The sequence below is a fragment of the Podarcis bocagei genome (assembly GCF_964188305.1).
Source record: "Podarcis bocagei genome assembly, chromosome: 7".
Classification (NCBI taxonomy): domain Eukaryota; kingdom Metazoa; phylum Chordata; class Lepidosauria; order Squamata; family Lacertidae; genus Podarcis; species Podarcis bocagei.
In genome coordinates this window covers 75,389,377-75,414,205 of record NC_138132.1, presented here as the reverse complement: position 1 = coordinate 75,414,205, position 24,829 = coordinate 75,389,377, and the positions used below count along the sequence as shown (strand labels likewise).

Sequence of the window (24,829 nt, the reverse complement as noted above, 5' to 3'; positions counted from 1 at the left end):
GGCCAGGGTTTTGAGAATGGTATGGCTGCAATATATTCCGAACAAAAAGCTAAGCTGATTGTAAATAATGTTGTGACTGAGGAACTTAAGATAGAAAAAGGAACTCGGCAGGGGTGCCCAATTTCCCCATTACTTTTCATTTCGGTTCTGGAGGTGTTGCTGAATATGATAAGAAATGACCAGCAGGTCAAAGGTGTGCAGGTCGGAGCGAAACATTACAAGTTAAGAGCGTATGCAGATGACCTAGTATTGACTTTGCAAGAGCCAAACACTAGTACGAAAAGGGTTTTAGAAATAATTCAACAATTTGGCCAGGTGGCTGGATTTAAGTTGAATAAGCAAAAAACTAAAGTCTTAGGGAAAAACCTAACAGATATGGAAAAGGAGAAATTTCAGGAGGAAACAGGTTTGACAGTGGTTAAGAAAGTCAAATACCTAGGGGTTTATTTAACACCTAAGAATGTCAATTTGTATAAGGACAATTATGAAAAATGTTGGTCAGAGATTAAAAAAGATCTAGAAATATGGTCAAATCTGAAACTGTCAATGTTAGGCCGAATTGCAGTAATTAAAATGAATGTATTGCCTAGAATGTTATTTTTGTTTCAGACCTTGCAGATTCTTGACAAGATGGAATGTTTTAAGAGGTGGCACAAAGACATTTCGAAATTTGTCTGGCAGGGCAAAAAGCCCCGAATTAAATTCAAAATATTGACTGACGCTAAAGAAAGAGGGGGCTTTGCCCTGCCGGACCTAAAATTGTACTATGAGGCAGCAGCGTTTTGCTGGCTGAAAGAATGGATGCTCCTCGAGAACACGGACATCTTGGATCTGGAAGGCTTCAATAATGCTTTTGGTTGGCATGCATATCTTTGGTATGACAAGGTTAACAGTACCTTTAAGAATCACATTGTTAGAAAAGCATTATTTAATGTTTGGATAAGATACAAAGACTTATTGGAAAATAAAACCCCTAGATGGGTGTCACCAGTGGAGGCTAAAGCAGTGAAGAAACTCAATATGGAGGTTGGATGGCTGAAGTATTGGGAAATTTTAGAACAGGATGGAGACAAGTTTAAACTACAAAGTCAGGAGAAATTGAAGCACAAAGTAGAAAATTGGTTTCAATATCGCCAAATAATGGAATTTTTTAAACAGGATAGGAAAATCGGTTTCCAAGTGGAGAAATCAAAACTAGAGACCGAATTGCTAGAACCCAATACTAAGAATTTATCTAGAATGTACAACTTGCTGTTGAAATGGAACACACAGGATGAAACAGTTAAATCTGCTATGATTAAGTGGGCGCAGGATGTTGGACACAACATTATGTCAGATGACTGGGAATGGTTATGGAACACCGGTATCAAATTTACGGCATGTAATGCCTTAAAGGAAAACATTATGAAAATGGTATACAGGTGGTACATGACCCCAGTCAAGCTGGCAAAAATCTACCATTTGCCCGATAATAAATGTTGGAAATGTAAAGAGACTGAAGGTACTTTTTATCACCTTTGGTGGACATGCCCGAAGATAAAGGCCTTCTGGGAAATGATCTATAATGAAATGAAAAAGGTACTTAAATGTACATTTTCTAAAAAACCAGAGGCCTTTCTCTTGGGCATTGTCGGCCAATTGGTGACAAAGAAAGATAGAAATTTCTTTATGTATGCCACAACAGCAGCAAGAATACTCATCGCAAAGTATTGGAAGACACAAGATTTACCTACTCTGGAAGAATGGCAGATGAAAGTGATGGACTATATGACATTGGCCGAGATGACAGGCAGAATCCGTGACCAACGAAAAGAGACGGTAGAAGAAGAATGGAGAAAATTTAAAAGCTATCTTAAGGACTACTATAAACTTAATGAATGTTAAAATGTTGTGGTTGCTAGAAGTAACAGGGTACAGGGATACAAGGTTAGACAATAAAGGAGGACTAAGACGACAGAGACTAGAAAGTAACAACTGGGAGTTGCTAGTTCAAATATGGACACTGGGATGCAGAGAGGGGGGGTAAGGGGAAGTCCAAGAAAAGAGGTTTATGAAAATATCTTTGAAATTATTTTGTATGTTTGTTTTGTTTTGTTTTGTGTTTGTTTGTTTTTCTTAAAAATGCTGTAAAACCAATAAAAATTTATTAAAAAAAAAAAAAGACTCAGCAGCTGAGTGCCGCCATCTTGATTTCCTACATTGCCCTGAGACAGAGTTGCTCTGTGGGTATTATGGCAAATTAAAATGGTGGCTCATTCAGAGTACTGACGCTGCCCACCACTGTCAGGTGAGTCTATGGGAGGGGGGGGGTAACACAGAGGTAGCAAAGAGCCCATCAAACTTGGAATCAGCCCTGCTCTGTACTCCGTAGGAACCTGTGTCTCTTGAGACAACAGCTCCCATATCTCCAGCTGCCATGAGCAATGAGCCTATATGGGTGCTGTGAGTCAGGCATAGGCAAACTTGGCCCTCCAGATGTTTTGGGACCACAACTCCCATCATCCCTGACCACTGGTCCTGTTAGCTAGGGATGATGGGAGTTGTAGTCCCAAAACAGCTGGCGGGCCGCGTTTGCCTATGCCTGCTCTAGATGTTGTTTGACTGCAAACCACCCCCCTTCTTTAAGGGAATGGATAACAATTCCCCTAGTTTCCTCTGGAACTCACTCCCACAAGAAGTAGAGTTAAGCCACCAAGTTGGCTGGCTTTAAAAGAGGCTGAAATAAATTTGTGACAGATAAGGCAATGAATGGCTACTACCTGTGAAGGCCCATGTTCTACCACCATTCGGAGTAAATATTCCTCTGAACGGCACTTCTTGGGAATCACAAGTGGGGAGAGTTGCGCTCAGATTCATCTTGCAGGCTTATGGACGGCCACTGTGAGAACAGGATGCTGGCCTAGATGGCCTGATCCAGCAGAGCTCTCCTTTTTAAAATAATAATAATAATCTTTTATTAAATTTCCTCTTTTATAACAAATTACAAATAACAGTTGTCCAATTTTACATTTTTCACCCCCCCTCCGGTGACTTCCCTCATCTTCCCTCTCTGGTTTCTTACAAAAATTGTTATCTTCTGCATCTTAATATACACAAAATGTCATTACATTATCTTCCTCCATGTTTTAATTAAATAAAACTGTGGGTGTTTATTCAAAACCTGCCAATGAGTCCAATTCTTTATGTTGTTTTTGTAAATAAATTGTGAAAGATTCCCATTCATTTTTAAAGTCTCTGTTGTCCTTTTCATGCAGTTTATCTGTTAACTTTGCTAATTCTGCATAGTTCCTCAATTTTTCTTGACATTGTTCTTTCATTGGTACTTCTTCTTTCTTCCACCCTTGAGCTAATAAGATTCTTGCCACTGTTGTAGCATACATAAATATTTTCCATTTTTCTTTCGGCAGTTCTTGACCTGAAATGCCTAGCAAAAAGGCTTAAAATGTTATTTTAAACATTTTTTTTTCAGTTCGTTGTATATCATTTCCCAAAAGTTTTTTAAAAACAATTTTACATTCCCACCACATAGAGCTCTCCTTATTTTATTGCGTTCTGAAATAGAACAATCAGCAAATGGGTTTTGGAGGCAGGGCGTGGGAGGGGAACCAAGCCAATGCCAGCCACAGGTGCCGCAGAGCTATGCAAAATAATCATTTGTGGGATCTATATTAAGGCTGCATCTGCCTAGGGGAAGCCCAGAGGACGTAGACCCACCCGTGAGCTCATCACATTTGATATCAATGAGCCACCGCCACAATGACCTGGTTTCATCCGATGCACACAGAGACTCTTAAGTCTCTGCCCAGATACCAACCTAGAGGGACTTCCGAAAGCTTTCCACTGAGAACGCTCAGGTGCGATTGTTACAGGTGCAAGGAGTCTTAACTTTCCATTCCCATTTTTTTTTTAAATGAAAAAAACCACAAGTGGGGATATTTGCTGTCCTGTTTGCCAGCTTCTCATAGTTATCTAGCAGGCCACTGTGGGAACAGCATGCTAGATTAGGTAGAACTTTTGACCTCGTCCAATTTCTTATATTCTATTTGGATGGCTTTAAAAGTGGGGTTGATAAATTCATGGAGGATAAGGGCTTGTTGGTGGCTACTGGCCACGATGGCTATGTTGTATGCCAGCTTCAGAGGCAGGATACTGCCCAGTACCAGTTCCTGGGAATTGCAAGAAGGGAGAGTTGCTGTTGTTGGTTGGCAACTGTAAGAACAGGATCCTTTGACCTAATCCAGCAGGACTCTTCTTAAGTGTGTATCCATCCCTTAATCCTGGAAGAATGCTCTGCGTCATCCTTTTATTAATGCTGTGATTCTCTTCTGCTTTTTCCTCCCCCCCCCCAGGTGGTTTCACCCAAACATCAATGGCATTGAAGCGGAGAAGTTGCTGTTAACCCGAGGAGTCCATGGGAGTTTTTTAGCCCGGCCTAGTAAAAGCAACCCGGGAGACTTCACCTTGTCCGTCAGGTATGAAATGTTCAAAACCAACAACTTTGGGGTGGATGGGCCAGCTTGGAACCAATAGCATGGTGCCATGTTCTCAGCAGAACAAATTCTGAGTGGAACGAATCCTAACGAATCTGACGGTGTGTCTCCACCCCAATCATTCAGCCTGGACGCTGAGGTCCAGCTCGGAGGGCCTTCTGGCGGTTCCCTCACTACAAGAAGCCCAAGTTACAGGGAACAAGGCAGAGGGCCTTCTTGGTAGTGGCACCCGCCCTGTGGAACGCCCTCCCACCAGATGTCAAAGAGAACAACAACTACCAGATTTTTAGAAGACATCTGAAGGCAGCCCTGTTTAGGGAAGCTTTTAATGTTTGATGCATTACTGTATTTTAATATTTTGTTGGAAGCCGCCCAGAGTGGCTGGGGAAGCCCAGACAGATGGGCAGAGTATAAATAATAAATTATTATTAGTTATTATTATTATTATGCAACATCAAAACATTTTCTGTGCCCTCACACTCAGTACACATCAGACAGTCAGACTTTTTCCTCTCACCCCCAAGAAGGATGGAAAGACCAATAGCAGAGCTGCTACTCTGCATGCAGAAGATGAAACCAGGCAGGGCTGAAATTCTGGAGAGACTTTGCTGGTCAGTGTAGACCAATGTTTCCCAAACTTGGGTCTCCAGCTGTTTTGGGACTACAAATCCCATCACCCCTCAGCTAGGGATGATGGGATTTGTAGTCCCCAAACAGCTAGAGACCCATGTTTGGGAAAAATTGGTGTAGACCAATGATAACCAACTGGTGTCTCACCTCCCCAGGCTACCAGCTTGGGTTGCTTTCAAAAAGGACTAGACAAATTAAGAGAGGGGAAGGATATCGGTGACTGCTAGCCAGGACAGGCGATGTTCTGCCTCCATGGTCAGAGGCAGAAATACATCTGAATACCAGTTTTGCTTTGTTTGAAAGTTGCAGGAGAAAGAGAGGGCAATTGCACTTGGGTCCTGCAAAACGAAACTGCTTTGATCAGGTGAAAAAGAACTCTTGTGCGAGAGATGAGGCGCTCTGCTCATGCTCAGAGGCACACTCTGAATGGGATGCTAGTGTTCTTGCAGCTGCAAGTTGGCCAGCTTCCTCAGGGCTGCTGCCAAACCATCCGGTGATCTCAGGGTAGAGTCCGCCGGCTTGGAAAAACCCCTCTTGATCTTTCCAAACCTCTGAATGTTTAGCTGCTGGGGGCGGGGGGGGGGGAGAGGGCAGGGAATAAGCTCATCCACTTACAGCTGTAGCTGGATCTCGGTAAATAATTTAAGGAGCAGGAATTGGTGCTCTGTGCATTTCTGTAAGAGGTGTTTGGGCCGCAAGCCAGCCTTCGGGGAAACGCAAGCGCCAAGGAAAAGGAGCTCCATTAGCATGGAAAACGGGGGATGTTTTCTGAGAGCGGGTCTCGTCTTCTTGGCTGCAGCTATAATGCAGATTGTTTCAGGGGGAGTGGGGAGGAGATACTGCTAGATAATAGTGTTTCCGCCTCCTCTTGCACATTGTCACATGGCTACAGAAATTTCCCTTTGTGAAAGTGGCCCCTATTTGCTTACACTCTAAGCAGGTGCAGGAATATTTTTGTTGTTGTCACCCCCCCCCCCGAAAGCTCCAAGTATTGAAAGACTCCAAAAGTTGCAGTGCTATCCCAGAGTTTGGTTTCCTTTGAATGGACCAGTGGAGATTCTGGTGCCTGTAGTAGGACATACGGTTTTAGTTACACATAGATACAGCCTAAGCCTAGGATGGAAGTACTCGCAGCATTAACACCCCCAGATACCTACGTTCTCCATCAGGTGCTGCTCTGGATCCTGCGCAGAGCAGGCATATCTCTGCATCTCCTGCCTCTATGATGTCTGTTCTGCTACCTAGCAGCCAATTCTGTGGAACTTTTATTCCTAGACTTCTCTGGGGAGCCAGTGTGGTGTAGTGGTTAAAAGTGGTAGACTCGTAATCTGGGGAACCGGGTTCGCGTCTCCGCTCCTCCACATGCAGCTGCTGGGTGACCTTGGGCCAGTCACACTTCTCTGAAGTCTCTCAGCCCCACTCACTTCACAGAGTGGGGGAGGAAGGGAAAGGAGAATGTTAGCCGCTTTGAGACTCCTTCGGGTAGTGATAAAGCGGGATATCAAATCCAAACTCTTCTTCTTCTTCTCTCTCCTCGCGACGATCCTGCGAGGTAGGTTAGGTTGGGCGGGATATGAACTCGGGTCCCTGCAGTCTTCTTTACCGCTCCCCTCTCTGTCTTGAGCTCCAACCAGCATCTGAACACATTTCCCACCCCCCTCCACTGTGAATCTTACAAGGAACAGTTTTGGCCTCCGTCAAACACGGTAGTGATAGAGACACCTGTGTGCATTTTTGAGGGCAGCACGGATTTATTGCCGATCGGCGGGCAAGGGCACCCCATCCCGGCACTCTTGCCGGTTCAGCTTTCATATCTTGGAGAGCTTTTGAGGTAATTAGCAGCTGCAGCTGTGTGCTTCAGAGAGGGAAAGAGAGCCGTCTTCCTTTCTAAAACCGCGCCAAGACGGATCTGAGGGCGACGGAGGTTCTTCTCCCGCGAAGCGAAATTTGCAGCCGCAGCCGTTTTCATGTAATTATTTAATCCAGCTGCTGGTTTGGAGAGGGACCCTGCCGCCTTCGCTCAATAGCTGCCTCTGTGGCGAGGCCACAGGTGTCCCTTCTTTGTGCAGAAGCGATTTTGGCATCAAACAAATTGAGCGTGACTCCACGGAAGCATTGTTGGCCGTTTAGATGTAGGCGGTTCTGGCAGAGAAGCATTTGTGTGGTGGCCTGGTCATTTGCAAAGGATTGTGTGTAATTTCCTCCTTTATTCCCCACCCCCAACCCAAGTTTTAGAACTGCACACTTTTTTCCAGGTGTTAGCATAGCCTGCCCATTTAAAAACATTTCCCTTGCTTTTACCACATTCATTCACAGCTCAGTAATGCTCCAGGATCACGCAGGAGCAATCGTGTCAATGAGCATACGAGATGCCAGGATGAAAGATGAGGTTGCTGGATCCGTCCAATGGCTCCTCTAGCCCAGCATCCTGTTCTCATAGTGGCCGACCAGATGCCTGTGGGAAAACCCACAAACAGGGTTTGAGCACACAAGCCCTTGTGGTTTCAATGCAGAGCCATCGTGGCTTGCAGCCATCAGTGGCACTCTCCTCCCTGAGAGAATCTGCTTATAAAGCCATTCAAGCTGGGGTGCCATCACTGCCTCCTGTGGTGGTGAGTTCCATAGTTTCAGTCCTTTGCAGGCAGACGGTCCCCAGTCCAGTCCCTGGCATCTGGGAGAGACCCTGGTCCGCAAACTTGTGATATTTGGGTTTGAAGATTGAAAAAATACTGGTTTCTGGAAAGTAGAATCTTACTGTGGAGCAAATGTTTCGAATAATCCTTTGTATGTAACTGACAGATGAAGAATTGGAAGCCCTCCCTCCCTCCCTCCCTTCCTTCCTTCCTTCCTTCCTTCCTTCCTTCCTTCCTTCCTTCCTTTCTTTCTTTCTTTCTTTCTTTCTTTCTTTTCCTTCCTTCCATCCTTCCTTCCTTCCTTCCTTCCTTCCTTCCTTCCTTCCCTCCCACTTTTCTTTTTCTTTCTTTTCTGATTTTTTCTTCCCCCCCCCATGCATGCTACTATCTCTCTCTCTCTCTTCTTTTTCTGCTTTTGTTTTTATATAGATTAGTTTTTGTATCATTAAAAAGCTTTAACACTGACAATAATAATGCAAAGAAAGACACTGGTCTCTGATACCTCAGAGGGATGCTGGACACCCCTTATATGCTTCCCGTTTTTAAAAAAAACTTCATCAAACCAGTTAGGATGAAAACAGTGGTTTGTGAGAACTTTCTGTCGTCTTCTTCTTCCCAGCACAGAACGGGTTAATCCCATTTGGCTATTAGCAGTGCTGAGAGCACCAGCGCAGTCCCATTGGGGACCCTTTCTGCCCTTTTCTCCCCTCCCTGGCTTTCCTAAGAGGAGGGAGGCTAATTGCATTTAAAGGCACTTAAGAGGCTGCCTGCCTGCCTGCTGAGCTGGCCCCTTTAGGCCTCCAGACGCCTGATGGATGAGTTCAGTCCGGGAGGGGTTGTCTGCTTCTAAAAAGCTTGGTGGGCCAGTGAGTTTGGTCACTCCCAGTTGTGGGACTCCAGTAAGATTGGCAGCAGGGGACTCTCCCCTAAGAGCTGGGCTCATTTAGGAACACGGGAAACTGCCTTATTATACTGAATTAGACCTTTATTCAGAGTCTTTATTCATAGTGCCAATGCCAATACTATTTAAAAACCAAAAAAAATGCACATTAAGCAAAACCAAACAAAACCTTGCATCGGTTTCTGACCCTCCTGGCTGTGCAGATATTCTGATGCTGATGTTTATCCCACTTTTGATTTAGTTATTATTTATTGAATTTATATCCTTCCCTTCCTCCCCTGGAAGCCCAGAGCGGCAAACAGATACACAATTTTAAAAAAGAAAGCATTCTAAAACAAATGAAAGCATTCTACAAAAAAAACTATTGCAAACGTCTAAAAGCAGTTATGGTCAGAAACGTTCTTCCGTCCAGTGATCTTGGGGTTGCCAGGAACAGGGTTGTTCTGCCAAGGGGAGCAGGAATGCATTTCCTTCTGAAGGTTAATGAAGGGCATTCCACAACCGGGGAGCCATCACTGAAAAGGCCCTGTCGGCATCAACGGGGAAGTCCCTGGTGCTGGCACTTGATCCAGGAATCTCAGAGCAGCGTGTGTGATTCTACCCCACACATACCAAATTTGTCTTTACAACAAGTGTGCATGTAGAGAGAGAGAGAGAGAGAGAGAGAGAGAGAGAGAGAGAGAGAGAGAGAGAGACTGGCCAGAGTTCCTCAAGAGAGAGAGAAAGAGAGAGCCAGTGTGGTGTAGTGGTTTAAGAGCGGTAGACTCGTAATCTGGTGAACCAGGTTTGCGTCTCCGCTCCTCCACATGCAGCTGCTGGGTGACCTTGGGCTAGTCACACTTCTCTGAAGTCTCTCAGCCCCACTCACCTCACAGAGTGTTTGTTGTGAGGGAGGAAGAGAAAGGAGAATGTTAGCCGCTTTGAGCCTCCTTCGGGTAGTGATAAAGCAGGATATCAAATCCAAACTCTTCTTCTCCTTCTCCTTCTCAAAGAGCTTCAAGGCCCAGTGAAGATTTGCACCTGAATGCCAACCTACCACTCTGCCCCCTGCCCAAGGAAGCCTCTTGCTTCACGGGTTTGTTTTGCAAACAGGTGTTACAATCAGTTGTTAGCTCATTTTTAGACCCCTCTTTTCCTCCCCCACCCCACCCCATTTTTCCACACAAGAACCCTTTTTGGTAGAGTGACAACGAGTGACACATAATCTTCAGGGCTTGGTGGAGTTTTGAACCCAAAGCCACATTCACACTGTACCTCTCAAGCATCACGATGTCACTTGGAACAGTTACGTTTCCCCCCAAAGAATTATGGGAGCTGTAGTTCATTAAGGGTGCCAAGAACGGTTAGGAAACCTCTGTTCCCTTCACAATACTAGGTTTCCCTGGGAAGGGGGGCTGGTAATTAAACCATGCTGGGGACTGTAGGCAAGTAGCGTGTGCAAAAATGCATATACGGGGGTCAAGGGTGCATATAATAAATGCATATATTGGTGAAAATAACATGGAAAAATGCTTTATATCACAGGAAACCACCTTGCAAAAATATGTATATTAGGCAGTGCAAAATGAGCCCTAAAATGCTGATCAATTTTCATGATTCTAACCCCCCCCCCAAAAAAAACAAAGTTCACAAACAGATGTGGAAATGTAGGGAACATAAGGTTGGGGGCAAAACTGCAATGGATTTGCCCCACCCATCATTTGCTGGTTGTTTGATAGGTCACTGAATATGATGCTTTTGTTTGTCTTTATACCCAGCGTTACAAATTCTGTTCTCTTCTTTCTCCCGCTTGCAACCGCTTTCCGGTTCCAGGAGGAATGACGAAGTCACCCACATCAAAATCCAGAACTCCGGGGACTACTACGACCTGTATGGCGGGGAGAAGTTTGCCACGTTGGCGGAGCTGGTCCAGTATTACACCGAACAGCAGGGTCTCCTGCGAGAAAAGAACAGCAACATCATTGAGCTGAAGTTTCCTCTCAACTGCCAAGATCCCACCTCAGAGAGGTGAGCTGGAAGCTCCTGCCCCAGATCAAGCCTTGTTTGCATGCTGTGTTCTCATACTGACCTTCCCTGGGCACCGTCCTGGCCTACCTTATAAGGTGGTTGTGAGAGAGACGGAACATGCGTGTAAACTGCTTTGAACTTCAAGTGTTGTATAAATGCAAAGAATTGTAGTTTCTGCTGCTGCTTCCTAGATCAGAGCTGGGGGATCTGTGGCCCTCCAGCTGTTTTTGGACCCCAGTGACCAGGGATGATGGGAATTGTGGTCCAAAAACCACTAGAGACCCGGGTTTGGGAAACCCTGACCTAGAGGGTCACAGGCTTCCAGAGATGGGGAGCCTGTGGTCCTCCAGGGGTTGCTAGACTCCAGCTCCCATCAGCCTTAGCTAGCATAGCGTCTGATCATGGATGATGGAAGTTGGTGTCCAACAATATCTGAAGAATCATAGAATCATAGAATCATAGAGTTGGAAGAGACCACAAGGGCCATCGAGTCCAACCCCCTGCCAAGCAGGAAACACCATCAGAGCACTCCTGACATATGAAGGGCCACAGGTTCTCCATGTCTGTTATAGAAGCAGCTCTCAGCATGCTGCTGTGTTAAGGGCCCCTTCCTGTACCAGTTGGATACCTCCGTTAGGCTTACCCAGCACTTTCTGATCAGGTGGGCACCATGTTTATTTCCCACAATGCCTCTGGTGTAGAATCACTCTGGGGCTTTGTGGGGGATTTAAAATGGCAGCCTCCTGACACTGAGGAAGAATATTAAGGAATGGGGAGGAGAATAGGGCAGGAGTCTCTGGCGGGTCCTGGCATCTGCTTGGCGATACCAGACCTGGGCCCTGGGTCTGTTGGCAAATTTGGGCCCCACCTGCGTTATACATGTATTGCACCACTTTAAATAGTCATGCTTCCTCCAAGGAATTCTGGGAATTGTAGTTTGTTAGGGGTGCTGAGAGTCGTTAGAAGACTCCGTCGCCTCACAGAGCTATAATTGGCATCGTAATTGTTGATTTATTAATTACTTTCTGAGCCATGGTCTCAAGGCGATTTACACATAAATTAACTAAAGTATTAAAAAGCTAGTTTAAATTCCTAGAGTGGTTTAACGATCCATCTGTTTTCTCAGGGAGGTCTGGGAATCATAGTTCTATAAGAGGAATAGCGCCTGTCCACAAACTACAGCTCCCAGGATTCTTTGGGGGAAGCCACGACAGCTTAAAGATGGGGCCTGGATTTCCAGGTGTTTGCTTAACTCTTATTCCCATCTCTTAATTCCTGTATTTCTTCACAGCCAGGGCTGATGACATAAAGATAGGAACCTCTAGGACTCAGGGGCAGAAAGTACCTCCATGTTGAGGGGTTCGTTTTGCTGTGTGGGGAAAGAGAGTCACTCCTCAAAATAGGCTGATGGCGCCATCTAGGGATGAAGGGGTAGAGGTTCAAGCTTACAAGAAAGAGAGGCCTTCCTTATGGGGCAGACTGGAGGCCTAGTGCTGGTGTCTGCCTCAGGTTTGCAGTCAGGATGGAGGAATCTGTCAATCATGCTTTTTCTCGTTTTCTCATTTTTGCAGTTTTCCATTCCGTTCTCCACATTTCCATAGCAATTGGCGATCTCCCCACCTCATGAAAATCCACCAACGTTTTCATGTCAAATTTCTCCTAATGGACACATTATTATATTCAGTTTTAACTAAGATATACATTTTTGCTGCAACTTCTCTCCTCATGTAATGCATTTTCCTTGTGTTATTTTCACACAATTTTCCAGCACACTTTTCCTCCCAGTATATGCATTATTTGGATGGAGAGTTGCATTGCAAAATTCGGGGCAGATAGAATTTTTGAAATATTATCAGGTTTTGGCTTGTGAATTGGTTCAAGAAGTGTGAACTGGGTATCTTCTCACTAAAATGCAAATAATCAGTTTCTCCCCTATGCTTAGAATGGACAGGCTATTATTATTATTATTACTACTACTATCACTATCACTATTATTATTCGTATCTGCTCACCACATATAAAGTAGGCATGTGTGTAAAAAAATTACATGACGAGGCAAGCTAAAGCCTCATGTATCATCACATCTGTGAGGCCCACTGTTCAACTGTAGGTGGGTCTAGAAGGGAAAGGGGGTGGAGCTTGCAGGACTGCCTTCTCTCTCCCTTATACACCTGCACCCCCATGATGCAAGCAGGCATGGAGGCAAATTGCAGGCCAGGATGGCCCTTGGGGTTCTTTCCAGACCACACCCCCTACTAAGCCACACCCACTTCCCCCAGGCCACACCCCTCTCCAGCTCCGCTTTGTATCCTTAGTAACACCGTAACTTAACGCTGAGGTTGAATTCCAAGCATCATGCCTAAAGCCAAAATCGCATATAGTCAAAACACATTGGGTGCAATAGCAGGTGGGATTGCCAAAGTCTTTTTTAATCTGCCCCCCTTTCTACTTCCTTTTTAAAGAAGAATTAAAAATTGCCAAGTGCTGAATGCACACAAGTTAAATGTGCACAAGTTGCAGGCTTACTATATTAATGCTAACTAATACCCTTAGTGGGACGCGGGTGGTGCTGTGGGTTAAACCATAGAGCCTAGGATTTGCCGATCAGAAGGTCGGCGGTTCGAATCCCCACGACGGGGTGAGCTCCCCTTGCTTGGTCCCTGCTCCTGCCAACCTAGCAGTTCGAAAGCACGTCAAAGTGCAAGTAGATAAATAGGGACTGCTCCAGCAGGAAGGTAAACGGCGTTTCCGTGCGCTGCTCTGGTTCGCCAGAAGCAGCTTAGTCATGCAGGCCACATGACCCGGAAGCTGTCTGCGGACAAATGCCGGCTCCCTCGGCCAATAACGCGAGATGAGCGCGCAACCCCAGAGTCGGTCACGACTGGACCTAATGGTCAGGGGTCCCTTTACCTTTACCTTTAATACCCTTAGTATTTCCCCGCCTGCCTGGAACATGTCCTTGAGCAAACCTGTTTCACAATGTTGAAATTGACTATAAATATATGAAATTTAGCTATGATTAAATGTAGTTCCAACAACTGGTATTTAGAGGTCTACTGCCTCTGACAGTGGAGGGTGTAACATTGCCGTTGTTGCTAGGGGCCATGACTGTCTCTGGTCCAGGGAAGGGCTGTAGCTCATTGGCAAAACATCTGCTTTGCCTACAGAAGAGTCCAGGTTCAATCCCCGGGATCTCCAGGCAGGACTGGGAGAGATGCCCTGCCTGGAACCTTGGAGAGGCGGACAATCAGTCAGTGTGGACACTACCGAGCTATATGGACCCAGGGGTCTGATTCTGTACCAGTGTCCTGTGTTCCTGCCCATTAACTTCAATGGTGCAGAATTCAGTGGCCAGGTTGCTCACTGGAGCAAGACGGTTTGAGCATATTACACCAATCCTGGTCCGACTGCACTGGCTACCAATTAGTTTCCGGGCCCAATTCAAAGTGCTGGTCTTGACCTCTAAAGCCTTCAGTGGCTCAGGACCACAGTACCTCAAAGACTGCCTCTTTCCATTTGAACCAACCCAAACACTGAGATCATCTTCTGAGGCCCTTCTTTGTGTGCCTCCTCCTCAAGAGGAGGGTGGCAACACGAGAACGGGGCCTTCTCTGCAGTGGCTCCCCATCTGTGGAATGCTCTCCCCAGGGAAGTTCGCCTGGCGCCTTCATTATACACCTTTAGGCGCCAGGCAAAAACGTTTCTTTTTAACCAGGCCTTTGGTTGATCTGATTTACATCCTATGTCCTTTTAAAATGGTTTTTCTGGGGGGGCGGCGGCAGCTATTGGGTTGTTGTTTTTATTTTTATTTGGTATTTTGTGGTTTTATATCTTGATTTTATTCTGTGAACTGCCCTGAGACCCCCGGGTATAAGGCGGTATGTAAATTCAATAAATAATCATACTCTAGACAGAGTTTAGGTAAAGCTAAAGGGACCCCTGACCATTAGGTCCAGTCGTAGCCGACTCTGGGGTTGCGGCGCTCATCTCGCTTTATTGGCCGAGGAAGCCGGCGTACAGCTTCCGGGTCATGTGGCCAGCATGAATAAGCCACTTCTGGCGAAGCAGAGCAGCACACAGAAACACTGTTTACCTTCCCGCTGGAGCGGTACCTATTTATCTACTTCCACTTTGACGTGCTTTCAAACTGCTAGGTTGGCAGGAGCTGAGACCGAGCAACGGGAGCTCACCCCGCCGCAGGGATTCGAACCGCCGACCTTCTGATCGGCAAGTCCTAGGCTCTGTGGTTTAACCCACAGTGCCACCCGCGTCCCTAAGTCCCAGAACTTAGTTGGCCATAACTCCTGATCTCTTGGCCTACTGCACCACCCCAAACTCTCTCCCTAAAGCTCTTTTCCTTCCTAGATGGTACCACGGCCACCTGACGGGCAAAGAAGCTGAGAAGCTCCTCACCGAGAAGGGCAAGCCCGGGAGCTTCCTGGTGAGGGGCAGCCAGAGCAAGCCTGGAGACTTCGTCTTGTCAGTGCTGACGAATGAGGACAAAGCTGATACGGGGGACCGGAAGCCCCGGGTGACTCACATCATGATCCGGTACCAGGTAAGGTGTTGTGAAAGCAGATTGTCAGACATTCCTCAGAGGTTTCTAGTTAAATCCACCCGGGGGGTGGGAATCCAACGTCAAGTTTCTCCTTGTCGCTGAGCTTTAATCCATTGTGCTAATGGACAGGCATTGGTGCTACAGTGAAAGGTTTTGCCATTTGCCTGTTTTGAGCCAGTGGACTCTCAAGACTGTAAAATGGCAATAACTGTTCTGCCTTCATCACTAAATATAATAATAATAGCAATTGCGGTGAGCTGAATTATTATTTATTTATAATAGTAGTCTCTTATCCAGTGTCGCTTGGGGTTTCTAAGAACCCCCCCAAAAAAGTGAGGTGAGGTCCGCCATCTTGATTCAAAATGGAACCCAGTTGTACCCAAACGTAGACGAAAGCTCTGCTTCTTGATCTCAGGAACCATTATGCAAAATATTTCTTAAGTGAGATTCATATGCCAAGCAAACCAACAGTTCTCATATATGTATATGTATATAGATAGATAGGATTAGATTAGATTAGATTTACAAATAATGGCACAAATGGTTCCTTTCTCCCCTTCCGCCAACAAAAAATAAGCAAGTCTTATCCTTGCAACAAATCTAAGAGGCAGAAAGCTTAGCGAAGCCTCTTGGATGAGGCTGAACTTTGGTTTCCCTCGACTAACACGCTTTTCGCTGCACTACACAGCCTTTTGAATTAGGCCAAGGTGAGATCTGAGATCATGTACGGAGTGAGGATTTGAGTCAACATTGTCCTAGTCCACATCTTGTTCTGCCTCTACCTCAGTCTCTCTCTGTGTGTTCATTTCTGCAGTCATAACTCTGCCTTCCCCCCACAGCTGGATGGAAAATACGATGTTGGGGGTGGTGAGCGTTTTGACACCCTCACGGACTTAGTGGAGCACTACAAGAAAAACCCCATGGTGGAGAAGTCCGGGGCAGTTGTACACCTGAAACAGGTAACATGGCAACAGTTATTTAGGTGGGACTGAGTTGTCCCTGATTGGAGAAGCCATCCGAGGAAGGGGCCTGCCTTCGCTGTGTCCTCCAGGGATGTCCTTTTTCCGGTTCCCGCCACCCCAACTCAGCCCCTCCCCCCCCTTGGCCCTTCATGTTGTGAAGTTGTCTTCTGTGCATCCCTGTCTTGTAGCCTTTCAATGCCACACGGATCATTGCCGCCAACATCGAAAACCGGGTAAAGGAACTGAACAAAATGGCAGACCACAGCGAGAAGGCCAAGCAAGGCTTCTGGGAGGAGTTTGAGGTACACAGGAAAAATGAGAATTAGATAACTACAGACTCCACAAAAAAAACCCCCAAGTTTGGCAAATACCGCATCTGTTTTTATTTATTTCTTTTAAACATGTATATCCTACTTTTTACCATCCTAGCTCTAAAAGCAGCTTATAGCAAGAAATAAGATATATGTACATTAGACAAAATGTAGAGCAACATTTTGAACATCAGAAATTTGAACAAAATTCATCAGAAAGAGAGAAATTTTTTGATTGCAAAGTACTCCTGAAATAAAATGGTTTTAACCATAAACAAGTGTGAGGTCATGGAGGGTTAAGAATAAGAATAACAGTAGTAAAAATAGAAATATTTATTTTCCTTTTTATATTTCCTTCTTTTTAATTTTGTTAAACTTGCAAATAAAAAAGTAAAGAAACCATCAATAAATCAACAAATCCGTCCTAGAACTGAACTAAACAGTTGTGAGTCCAACTGCTTCCCTTTATAATTATTAAATATATTTATTGAAACTTATTCAAAGATACACAAAGATACATACCCATGACAAAGTATCTTTTTATAATATGCTGAGATAAAACAGCTACTTTAAAAGAGAAAAAAGAAGGAAGAAAAGACAAGGAAAGGAGAAACCTGAAGAAAGAGAAAGCGAGAGGAAAGGAAGAGCGAGGACAACAGTTTTCAATGTAACCAAATCGCCTTGACAGCAGTTCCCATCCCATTGCTCACCTGGGCGAGCCATTTGCTCCCCTCTGTGTCTCACCCAAAGGAGATCCCCTCCTGCCAACAGATTCCCAATCCAGTTCTGATATTGCACTTTGCCATAATGAGGCCCCTTAGGCAACTAGTGGTTTTTAATACTTCAGTGCCCCCTATTTGCAATCCTGGGGATATTGTCCTACCTTGCAGGTAGCTTGTTCAGATTTCGCTTCAAGGTTTACACTCCCTCTTCGAAAGCACTTTGCGGATGCAAAGTGTCTTTTAAAATTCAAGCTTTCTCTCTTTCTTGTTTCTGCCCTCACAGATGCTTCAGCAGCAGGAGTGCAAGTTCCTCTACCCCCGGAAAGAGGGTCAGCGTGCGGAGAACAAAGCAAAGAACCGCTACAAAAACATCCTTCCCTGTAAGCATCACAGCTTTTTCACCCGAGGGCCACATCCTGTCCAGGGCAACCTTCCGAGGGCCGCGTGCCAGTGGTGGGCGGAGTCAGAAGCAAAAGTAGGCAGAGCAATGAGTCTGGTGTGGTGGAGCGATTAGGATTTGTATCAGGACTTAACCATCTTGGGACAGTGACGTGTGTGTGTGTGTGTGTGTGTGTGTGTGTGTGTGTGTGTGTGTACTTTTTTGTGTTGCCATAAACTACCTTGCAAGGGACGCGGGTGGCGCTGTGGGTAAAACATCAGCGTTTAGGACTTGCCGATTGCATGGTCGGCGGTTCGAATCCCCGTGGCGGGGTGCGCTCCCGTCGTTCGGTCCCAGCGCCTGCCAACCTAGCAGTTCGAAAGCACCTCCGGGTGCAAGTAGATAAATAGGGACCGCTTACCAGCGGGAAGGTAAACGGCGTTCCGTGTGCTGAGCTGGCTCGCCAGATGCAGCTTGTCACGCTGGCCATGTGACCCGGAAGTGTCTGCAGACAGCGCTGGCTCCCGGCCTATAGAGTGAGATGAGCACACAACCCTAGAGTCTGGCAAGACTGGCCCGTACGGGCAGGGGTACCTTTACCTTTACCTTAAACTACCTTGCATGGTCATTTGTGAGGGTTATCCAGGAGACAACCTATAAATACATCTGGGAATTGCTGCAATTTTCTCCCCAAAAATATTATGCCATGTTTCTTTCTTTGTGTAGTTGACACGACACGAGTGGCTCTCCAAGACGTAGATGAGAGTGTCCCGGGTTCCGATTACATCAATGCCAATTATATTAAGGTGAGCAGAGAAGGCCTGATGCCGGTGAGGGGAGGGCCAGAGGCTTGATCTTAACCTGCAAAGCAATGGGTGGCAAAGTAGCAGGTGTCTCTGAACATGGGCAAAGGGCCTTTCATTCTCAGCACTACTTTGTGCAGAGAGCCAGTGTGGTGTAGTGGTTAAGAGCGGTAGTCTCGTAATCTGGGGAACCAGGTTCGCGTCTCCGCTCCTTCACATGCAGCTGCTGGGTGACCTTGGGCTAGTCACACTTCTCTGAAGTCTCTCAGCCCCACTCACCTCACAGAGTGTTTGTTGTGGGGGAGGAAGGGAAAGGAGAATGTTAGCCGCTTTGAGCCTCCTTCGGGTAGTGATAAAGCGGGATGTCAAATCCAAACTCCTCCTCCTCTTCTAAGCTGGGCAGAGAGGTAAGATATTGGGTCCTCCCAGCCCCAAACTTCAGCACTCTAATTTAGGGCAGTCCAGCTTTTCAAACCAAGTGGGCCGCAAGAGTACTTCAACATGGAACCCACAGCCCACACAGTGCCAAAATTTGATGGGAAATTAGTGCTGGGAAGCCACTAGCTAGGCTTTGAGAAGGAGGTGGGGAGACTCTAAGACCCTGCCAGAGTCTCACACCTCTTTCCCAAAGCCCAGTGCCTCGCTTACCTGGCTTCAGGAAGGCAGCTGAGGGCTGCGGACACACAACAGTGTGTATCAAATGTTGCCAAGGGCCGCCCAAAAGGCCTCGAGGGCCACGTGTTGGACCACCCTGCCCCTAATGCTTTTGGACTCCCAACTCCCAATAGCCCCAACTTGCACAGCCAAAAGCAAGGCATGATGGAAGTCGTAGTCCACCAACTTCTGGACGAGGTTAGGTTCCCCATTCTTGCTTTAACTATTGCTATGCCACACTGGTGCTCAGTTAGATCAGCTTAGTGGTCCTGGCTTCCCCCAGAGGGTCATGGGAATTATTTTTAGTTAGTTAAGTTCTACTTTTTAAACCTAAACATGTACTATGTCAGCTGTGGGTGTACAGTCGTACCTTGGATCCCGAACGCCTTGCAAGTCGAACATTTTGGCTCCTGAATGCCGCAAACCCGGAAGTGAGTGTTCCGGTTTGTGTATGTTTTTTGGAACCTGAACGTCTGACGGGGCTTCTGCAGCTTCCAATTGGCAGCAGGAGATTCCTGCGCTTTGGTTTCCAAATGTTTTGGAAGTTGAACGGACCTCCTGGAATGGATTCTGTTTGACATCCGAGGTACCACTGTACAAGCATTTTTATTGTGTCAGCCTAATACTTTGGCTTCTGTTCGTTTAAAAGTTTAATGTGCCAGACAATCAGATGATTTTGTTATTGTTGGAAAAATGGAGTCTCTTATAAATTATTGGACCAGCAAGGCAATATAAACCCACATGTAGTACAGGGAACTCTGTGACCCTAACATTATTATTATTATTATTATTATTATTATTATTATTATTATTATTAATTAGCTGAGGTGATTAAACTTTTTCATTTAGTATTTTATTTTACATAGGTTTTTTCCCCTTTTAAATGTGTCTGTACAGTAAAGAGGCTGTAGCTTTGGATGTCATAATTTAATCATTAAACAAATACTTTAAAATGTGGTGGGGGAAAACGATCATTTAGGGTGACATTCAACTCATTTTTACTCAGAGCAGACCTGCTGAAATTAATGGACCACACTTAGGCATGTTCACTGATTTCAGTGGGTGAAATTAATAAATTTAAATTAATTAAATGAGCACAACGAAGCTAGTCATCCATTAGGGCTTGTCTTTCTGTTCTTCCTTATACTCACCATTCTCTTTTTGTGTGTGTGGGTGTCCCGTTTCCCTTACTTTCCAACACCCCCTGCCCCTCCCCCCCACCCTGTTCTAGAATGTTCTCGAAGACGGGAAGAGCTCTGAACACAGCAAAGTCTACATTGCCACCCAGGGCTGCCTCCAAACCACAGTCAACGACTTCTGGGCGATGGTCTACCAAGAGAATACTCACGTCATTGTCATGACGACCAAAGAAGTGGAGCGAGGGAGGGTGAGCCAATCAGCAACCCAGTAGTGCAGGAGCGGGGGGGGGGGCTTCTTCTCAGCATGAGGGCCACATTCCCTTCCCAACAACCTTCTGAGGGCCACCTGCCAAGGAGGGAAAGAGTCAGAGGTAAAAGTCGGCGAAGCAACAAATGCGAATTTTACCTTTCCAGAGTAGGCTAGTTTCCACACACATGCTCCCACACCCCACTGGCCAAATGTCAAGTGGTGCTCCAATGGTGTCAGAAGTTGTGCTGTGGCTCATAACCTTTTTGGTTTGAAGTAACGGCTCGGATGAGCTGGCCAGAGCTCCCTTATTCTTAATTTTTGTCCCCACCTCTGCATGTCAGAAAGAGCAAGTGGGTTATAATTAGCTGATGATGAGCTTGAACAGCCTCTTCAAACGGAGGCTTGAAAGGGAGCCAGCACAGAACCCAGCCGGTAATTGCCACGCTGGCTGAGAGCCTTATTAACAGCCTCGCCTCTCAAAATGCTGGTTTCGTTACCAACAACGAGAAAGGGAAATCGCGGTGTTCGTAATAAGTTCCTTGGTACCCTCCAGCTCTTTTTGGAAACTTGTTCATAGGATGCTATCATAGCCTGCCCCCCACCCACCCACCACCACTTCAAGCTTGTGTTTTTTCCTCCTCTTTCATGGATAACAGATACAGTGGTGCCTCGCAAGACGAAAAGAATCCGTTCTGTGATTCTCTTCGTCTAGCGGTTTTTTCGTCTTGCGAAGATATTGTTCAGATATTGTTGTTGTTATTCTTATTATTCTTATTATTAATGTATTATTTATACCCCACCCATCTGGCTGAGTTTCCCCAGCCACTCTGGGCGGCTCACAATCAAGTGTTAAAAACAATACAGCATTAAATATTAAAAACTTCCCTAAACAGGGCCGCCTTCAGATGTCTTTTAAAGATAAGAGAGCTGCTTATTTCCTTCACATCTGAAGGGAGGGCGTTCCACAGGGCGGGTGCCACTACTGAGAAGGCCTTCCAGCCTCTGTTTAAAAACCTCTGGTGAAGGAGAGCCTGTTTGCACTGTCCTATCATAAAGTTCTTCCTGATGCTTAGCTAGACTCTCCTTTCCCGTCATTTGAATCCACTGGTTCACGTCCTTGCTTCTTGGAGCAATGGAAAACGAGTTTGCTCCCTCTTCTATGCGAGAGCACTCCAGATATTTGAAGGTGGCCATCCTATCACCTCTCACTTTTCTCTTTTCCAGGCTAAACATATTCAATTCCCTCAACCGCTCCTCATAAGGCTCCGTTTCTGGACCCTCCATCATCTTAGTCTCCCTCCTCTGCACACATTCCAATATCCTTAAATTTTGGTGCCCAGAAATGGGCACAGCACGCCAGGTGGGGTTCTGACCAAGGCAGAATAGAGGGGCACTGTTGTTTCCCTTGATCTGGGCCCTGTCCTTTTGTTGATGCAGTCTGGAATTTTGCTTTTAATGGGATTTAATCTCTCTCTCTCCCCACAGAATAAATGTTTCCGCTACTGGCCGGATAAAAACTGTGCCAAGGAATATGGTTACATCAGCGTGAGGAATGTTGGCGAACGAGAAGCTCAAGGCTATCACATCCGAGAGCTGGAGATTTCACGGATGGACAGGGTGAGAGGTCACCTCTTTAATAGCCCTTTTGCATGTGATGGTGTTTGCTTTGAGATGGCATTTTCGTCTAATCTCGCTGGATCATCCGCCTGTAGATACACTCCCCACCTCCCAGCTTGGAAAGACCCAGGAATGAGTATAGACTGTTGCCCCACAAAGGTGTGGGAAAAGTGGAAAATTCTGCGGAATTCAGAAATCCCTCTGATCTTTAAAAAAGTAAAAAAAAACAAAAAATCAAGTTTCTATCTAGCCCTTCAGAAAAATGAAGCTTCAGAAGAGTGCGTCTCAGCAAAGCTGGCTGCAAATTCAATGCAGTCTTTTAGCAGTTTGCATTGTGATTCCAGTGCCTGTTGCAGATCTTGCAGATCATTCCTCCCGCAACCAGCAAAATAGAGAACCCCGCCGAGCTAAATAATACAAAGTAGGAGCATAAGGCAAGCGGTTTTCAGTTTTGCATATGGCACACAGGTGACAGAATCTTCCCCACTCAATCCATGTGCCTCCTGCTGTCCCCTGCTCTCCCACCTCACAGATGTTCATGAATCAGTGGTGTCGGGCAAGAAAGTGTATATGCGCTTCTATATATACATTGAACGCTTGGAACTGATCTCCTGTGGATGATACAATCATGGTATACAACTTCCTTTGCGCCAGAGTTTAGTACCTGTGCAAACATTTTCCTAGTTTTGTCCCCCACCTCTCCAATTCCTTGACAAATCACCCCACTACCCATAACACTTAACAGTTCCCACTGCCACTATTTCCCTAAACCAAGCAGATCTGTGTTTCTCTTCCCTGACCTACACTACTCAGAGCTGCATATGCCTTACAAAACTATCTCCTCCTCCTCCTCTCCAATGTTGCAGGAAGAGCGCCCCAGGCAGATCAAGCACTTCCAGTATTTCAGCTGGCCAGATCACGGGGTCCCCAATGAGCCGGGGGGAGTCCTTGGCTTCCTGGATCAAGTCAACAGGGCCCAGAGGAGCGTCCCGGACACTGGGCCTATCGTAGTGCACTGCAGGTGAGTGGCCAGGAGGGGGCGATGCTTGGCTGAACTGGCTGCGGAGGTTGGCAGTGTTGGGCATTTGCCGGAACTCCTCCAATGAATTTTCTATGGATTGCTCAAGTAATAATATCAAAGCACTCTCACTTTGTATGCTCTAGATTTTCTAGGTTCCCCACTCTTTTAAAGCCATCTTGTGGGAGTGAGTTCCATAGTTCCACGCCGCATGAAGGACTTTCTGTTATCTATCGGGGATCTACGCTCCTCCCTTACAGATTATAAACCAACATAGAGAATGTGAACATCTTAAGATGCCAAGAACGGGTGATGGGAGGAGAAAACAGTGATTCTGGGATGGTTGGAGTTCAGCAGGACTGGGGGGGGGGGGCATATAATTACAAGGCTTACGATCCTTGCGTCAGGAATCCCATCAGTGCTGTTTTTATGCCTGCCTTGTAATCTCCTTAATGGCAGTAATCTCAATGTTAAACCCTCTAGAGAAAAGGGTTTAAATGTTTGGCGATTGATTTTTTCCACCCACCCTTTCCTTGAATGTTGTCAAAGTTGCCTGATGTGCGCTGGAGTCTACCAACTTCCTGGAGGACCCAGCCTTCCTCTACCTGTTGTAGCCATTCTCACCTCGGCTGACCTATGGGCTAAGGTCTGCGCTGGGCTGGCGGTGACTTTGCCCTCCTCACCTCTCTCTTTCCTCCCCCAGTGCTGGGATAGGACGAACGGGCACCATCATAGTGATAGACATCTTGGTGGACACTATTCACAGGCAAGGTAAACAATAGAACTTTGAGGTTCTCTCCACCTTTTAATTCTAAGGAGGATCTGGGACATGCAGAATGTTTAATGCAGTCTTGTGAATAATAGGCACTCGCCTATAGCGATCTGATACTGCATCTAGGTGACCAGTTAGCAGAGAAACTTTCTGCTTTAGGTCACAAACTACTAACTGCTCTGGGCAAGCAGGCTTGTAAGCTCTGTGGATGTTTTCAGGGCTGAAAACTCTGAAGATGCCTGACCAGTGAGCTTTTATGCTATAGACTTGACCCCAGAGTTTGCCCCCATTCTTGTTCCTCTGGAGCTTGCCCTCTTCCCTTCGTTCTTGCTGGCCGCCATGCAGCTAGTTAGGCACTCAGCAGCTTTTTGTGTTCCAAAAAGGATTTCAGGATTGTTCCGGATGATCCTAGGGACAAGGAACTTGAATATTAACTACATCATTATGGGAAAGTTGAACACTTCCCACCTGGGCGTAAGTTGGCCTTTTGGAACTGCTCACAAGAGTGGTCGCCAACAGACTGTCACTGTTTTACGGAAGGGATTTGATCATCTACTGGAACTGGGTTTTTTTATTTTATTACTTTTTTATTGATTTTCAAAAACAAAACAAAATTAAATAAAACTTAAACTTTAACATTCAACCTTTTTAATCTTCTTATTTACCCTGCGCAATTTCGCACCCGAACTTCCCTCCTTTCCTGCTTCGGTTTTCCCAATTTACATCCATTCCTGCAGATTCTTAATGGCATTCTATATACATCACAAGATTTATGTTAGCCCTGCTACAGTTTTTAAATTTCTACAGTTATTTCGTATATACACAACAAATTTACTCCACTCCTCCTCAAACTTTGTCACTTTTTGGTCTCAAATTTTATAACTCTTTTTTGCCAATACAGTATACTTGAATAATTTAGTCTGCCACTCCATTAGGGTTGGTAACTCTTGGGATTTCCACTTTTGGGCCACAAGAATCCTTGC

At 45.8% G+C, this 24,829-nt stretch overlaps 1 protein-coding gene across 2 annotated transcripts in view; it reads left to right on the top strand.

Moving 5' to 3' along the window:
• LOC308591024 (tyrosine-protein phosphatase non-receptor type 11-like) overlaps positions 1-24,829 on the top strand; it is a 64,230-nt gene that overhangs the window by 34,364 nt on the left and 5,037 nt on the right. For both annotated transcript variants that reach the window (XM_081201545.1, XM_081201546.1), the window contains exons 2-12: positions 4,350-4,472; positions 10,467-10,661; positions 15,027-15,219; positions 16,059-16,178; positions 16,370-16,483; positions 17,498-17,594; positions 18,320-18,399; positions 20,282-20,437; positions 21,925-22,056; positions 22,923-23,077; positions 23,778-23,845. In XM_081201545.1, coding sequence (XP_081057671.1) covers positions 4,350-4,472; positions 10,467-10,661; positions 15,027-15,219; positions 16,059-16,178; positions 16,370-16,483; positions 17,498-17,594; positions 18,320-18,399; positions 20,282-20,437; positions 21,925-22,056; positions 22,923-23,077; positions 23,778-23,845 — 1,433 coding nt within the window. The remainder of the gene's footprint in view (positions 1-4,349; positions 4,473-10,466; positions 10,662-15,026; positions 15,220-16,058; positions 16,179-16,369; positions 16,484-17,497; positions 17,595-18,319; positions 18,400-20,281; positions 20,438-21,924; positions 22,057-22,922; positions 23,078-23,777; positions 23,846-24,829) is intronic.